This window comes from Fragaria vesca, linkage group LG1 (assembly GCF_000184155.1).
Source record: "Fragaria vesca subsp. vesca linkage group LG1, FraVesHawaii_1.0, whole genome shotgun sequence".
NCBI classification, from domain to species: domain Eukaryota; kingdom Viridiplantae; phylum Streptophyta; class Magnoliopsida; order Rosales; family Rosaceae; genus Fragaria; species Fragaria vesca.
The window spans coordinates 13,246,296-13,250,986 of record NC_020491.1 but is presented as its reverse complement, the minus strand read 5'-3'; the positions used below and the strand labels follow the sequence as shown (position 1 = coordinate 13,250,986).

Below are 4,691 nucleotides of genomic sequence, written 5' to 3'. Positions count from 1 at the left end.
CTCAATCTGTAACAGTTATGACCAGAGAAACCCTATAATTTTCATGTTTTCATATTCATGGCCTTTAATCCCTAGAATGAAACTTCAATATCATCAGAAAAGTCCAAAATAAGCCTATATTCAATAAAATTCAAAATGTACCTATTTTTATGGTTTTCCCGAGTGAGGTCGAGTGAGAGCGATTGAAGCAGATATCAACGCCGATATTCAACCAGAGAGTGACGCCGAGCGTGAGCGATTGAACGTGACAGTGACGCCGAGATTGAACCACAGATCAACTTCGATCGACTGAGATTAGGGCAGAGAGCGATTTCCTACTCAACTGGGATTTATCTGCATGTGGAGAGCGACGAAGTCGACATATATTTAACGAGAGAGCGACGTGGCCTGATTGATGGAATCACGGAGATCGTGAAGAACCCTAAACCAGAGATCGTTATCGAGTGTTAGAGAGAGATAGAGAGAGTGGCAGAGGTGAGAGTTCGGTTGATCGTGGAGAGTGGGAGTCTGGGAGAACGTGGTTAATTTTTTTTTTTACATGAGAGAGAACGTGTAATTAATTAATGCAATAAGGGTATAATATTAATTGTTAGAGGTGTTAAAACATTAATATGGTTACTCTAAAACTTTTTCATTGAAATGGGCTTTAAAATTCTTATTTTTAGTAAATGTTTATTTCCAACTAAGTAGTAGCGTGTGTGTATGTGTATATATATATATATATATATATATATATATATATATTTCTCTTGCTTTATTTTATTCACGATTTTTTTGATTATATATTTTTGTTTCTTGTTATTATAGTGTACAACATGGACAAGAGCTAGATGCAATTAGGGAGGGGGTCCCCAGTTTATATGGGAGGCATTTTTGATTTTCTTGAATTCGTGCGTCTACATAGTCCTCCAGACAAACTTATTCACATATGTCCGTGCAACAAATGTCTCAATCGGACATCAGTAACATATGAAGACATGTATTCTCACTTGGCACTAAACAGTATTTGTCCTAGTTATACCACATGGACATGGCACGGCGAAAATCAAGTTCAAATGTCTATACTTGCAGAAATTCAAGCACAACATAATCAGCAGGCAGGATCTTCCAATGCTAGTTACGGGGACCCTGCTGTGATGAACCTCTTAAACGATGCCTTCCCGTTCGCCGCCTCAGGATATCAGCAAAATGTTGTTTATGACAACGCTCCTAACACCTTCCCAAATGTCTCCCACGTTGACTACAGCAATGATTATGATAATTACAACAGGCTTGTACAGGAAGTACAAACCCCATTGTATTCTGGTAGTGAGCATACTGTGTTGGGTATCGCCATGGAGCAAATGCAGATAAAAAACAAGCAGGGAAAGACTAAGACATGTTTTGATGCGGATATTGCACTTATGAAGAAAGTGCTTCCCAAAGGAAACAGTTGTTGGTTGGCCTCGGTCTTGATCACCAAAAGATAGACGCTTGCGTCAATAACTGCTTCTTGTATTACAAAGACAATAAGGATGAAGTTGAGTGCCCACACTGCTACGGGCCAAGGTATGAAGCTTCCACTTCATCTAAGCAGAAAAAGCCCATTCCTAGGAAGGTTCTTCGTTACTTCCCATTGGGTCCTCGTTTGCAACGTCTGTACATGTCTTCCCATACGGCCAAACATATGAGATGACACCAAGTAAGGCACCAGGGAGAAGAGAGGATAGATCCGGATAATCTCACACACCCCGCAGACGGGGAGGCTTTGAAGCACTTTGACCGTTCTTTTCCCGAATTTGCTGGAGACTGTCGAAATGTCAGACTCGGACTTGCAACAGACGGATTCAATCCTACTGGAAACATGAATTTGTCTTACAGCATTTGGCCTGTGATAGTATTTCCGTACAATCTACCTCCCAACATGTGTATGAGGAAAGAGTACAATTTCCTTACGCTTATGGTTCTAGGGCCGTGTTCTCTAGGAAAGTGCTTGGATGTGTACATGAGACCATTAATTGACGAGTTGCAGGAGTTATGGGAAAATGGACTCCCTACTTTTGACAGGCATGGTCAAACTTCATTCATGATGAAAGCAGTTGTTATTTGGACCATTAGTGATTTTCCAACTTACGGGATGTTGTCTGGCCAACAAACTAAAGGGTACAAGGCTTGCTCGGTATGCATAGATGACGTCAATTCTAGTTGGCACGCCGACAAAATTTGTTTCTTAGGATCTCGTAGACATCTTCCCGAGGATCACGAGTGGCAGTGGGATGCTGATGCATTTGATAGGACTGAGGAGTATAATCAGAAACCCCTAGGGAGGTCTGGTGAGTGGATTTTGGAGAGGCTTAACCAGCACTGGTTCTGATATTTGAGCACGAGTAAAGAAGTAACTGACTTGAATCCTCCCACGCCTGATGAGTTGAAGTATTGGACGCACAAAAGTGTATTCTTTGAATTGCCTTACTGTCGACCTTGAAAATCAGACACAACTTGGACGTCATGCACATAGAGAAGAATGTTTGTGACAACGTTCTTGGAACAATTATGAATCTCAAACATAAGAACAAAGACACCCCCAAAGCCCGTGTTGATCTTAAGATGATGGGTATATGCCCTCAGCTATGGCTAGTAGAGAGCAAAAAAATAAAAAAAGCCATAATGTCGAAAGCAGGCTACACAGTTCATCCTCAAAAGAAGGCAGAAGTGTTTCAGTGGTTTGGAAACGTTAAGTATCCTCACGGGTATGCAGGGAATATCGCTCGATGTATTAAGATGGGGGAAAATAAGATTAGTGGGTTGAAGACTCATGACTGTCATGTTTTGCTACAACGTCTTCTTCCCGTGGTCATTAGACCGTATTTGCAGAGTGATGTGGTTGACACGTTAGTGGCTTTGTCAAAGTTCTTTCAGAGGATATACGCTAAAGAGCTTAAAAAGTCTGATGTTCGGTCATTGCAAGAAGACATTGTGTACATCATGTGCAAGCTGGAGAGGATCTTTCCCCCCATTTTCTTTGACATCATGATTCACCTCATGATCCACCTTCCCGAACAAGTGTTGCTTGCTAGTCCGGTACAGTATACCTGGTGTTATCCAAATGAGAGGTATGCACTCATATTTATTCTAATTAATCATCCTTTCAAATTAAGATAAATGGTATTTTAAATATTTATTATAAGAATTGCATATATATTTGTTTTGCAGGCAACTGGGGGATTTCAAGAAGAAGAACAAAAACAAACGTTTCCCTGAAGGGTCGATCACGGCGGCATACATTCAGGCTGAGTGCGTAACTTACTGCAGTGCATATCTCAATGATGAAGACACAGTGGGGGAATCATCTGGAGCGGGTAGTAGCCGGCAGTTCAATCTATCAGTTGTTTTCAACAATGTTGGACCGTACGGCAGGTTAAGTAATTCTGAAAGATTAAGTAATGATGAGATCAAAGAGGGTCATTGGTGTGTCCTTCAACATTGCGAAGAAGCCGAGCCATACTTCAAGTCCCATTTGGAAAGACAGTATGGTAACAAAGTCATACACAAGAGAGATTTTCCTGATTACTTCCCTATTTGGGTACCTTTCTATCGATCTATATATATGATGTTACATAAATTAAATATATGTTGCTTTTTGATGTTACATAATGTAATAACGATCCTACTGGAAAAATTGTTACATATGATGCAAATTCAAGAAGAGTTTTCTGCTTCTTACGACACGGAGTTGCACTTATTGGCTGGAGGACCCGAAAGCCACAGAGTTCGTGCTGGATGTTTTGTGAACGGTGTTAAGTTTGTGACGTCAGAACGAGATGAAGGCCATGTCACCCAAAACAATGGACTCATGGTTGAGGGTCTGGGTTTCAACTACTACGGGGTTCTTGTCAGTGTCATCGAACTAATCTACGGCAACCGTATGCCAGTCGTGTTGTTCAAGTGCAAATGGTTCAATACTGACCCAAGTAGACGGAGGAGTACAATTTTAGATCGTGGCTTGTTATCAGTGGACTCAAACAGTGTGTGGTATGAGAATGAGCCGTTTATTCTTGTCACCATGGCGAAACAAGTGTTTTATCTTGATGATCCGGCTATGGGTGAGGGTTGGAAAGTGGTGCAGGTGATGTCACATAGGAATATTTAGAGTGCAGCTACACTGGGAAGGGAGGATGATGAGAGTGGGCCCAGTGAACCAATAACAACTGATCAACCGAATGAATCATATCAAGAGGATTCTCCACATGTAGTCCCTGATACTGAGGATATTCGTGTCAACAACCAACACGTTCCGGTTATCATAGGTTACCTTCCAGTTACACAATCTGAACTGAACTCGCTACAACCTCGCATCCCCAATCATGATGACGACAACTTCATAGATGACGAATACATAGAGGATGACTGAGGAGGATGATGATTTAGACTACTCGGATTATCATGAGTACGATTAGTATATATTACGATTATTGTACGTTGTACGATTAATATATAGTATATATGATTATTCGAATGACTCTGATTATCATATGTATTTTTTGGGAACAAATATTAATTTATTTTTATTAAATATTTATTTTCGACGGTTTCTTCATTTTATTTTTATTTCGGTTTTTGTTGTTCTCAACCCAAATCCACTAGACTCCGCTGCCACCAAAACCACCGCACGCCGCCGCCACCACCAAAACCAAAGCTCACCCACATACCAT

At 40.8% G+C, this 4,691-nt stretch overlaps 1 protein-coding gene across 1 annotated transcript; it reads left to right on the top strand.

Annotated features, from left to right (window-relative positions):
• Positions 1 to 2,646: 2,646 nt before the first annotated feature.
• On the top strand, positions 2,647 to 4,390 carry LOC101300964. Its single transcript, XM_004289258.1, has 4 exons — positions 2,647 to 3,092; positions 3,292 to 3,512; positions 3,684 to 4,105; positions 4,217 to 4,390. Exons 1-4 carry the CDS (start codon positions 2,647 to 2,649, stop codon positions 4,388 to 4,390), a joined length of 1,263 nt encoding a protein of 420 aa, XP_004289306.1.
• The last annotated feature ends 301 nt before the right edge of the window (positions 4,391 to 4,691 follow it).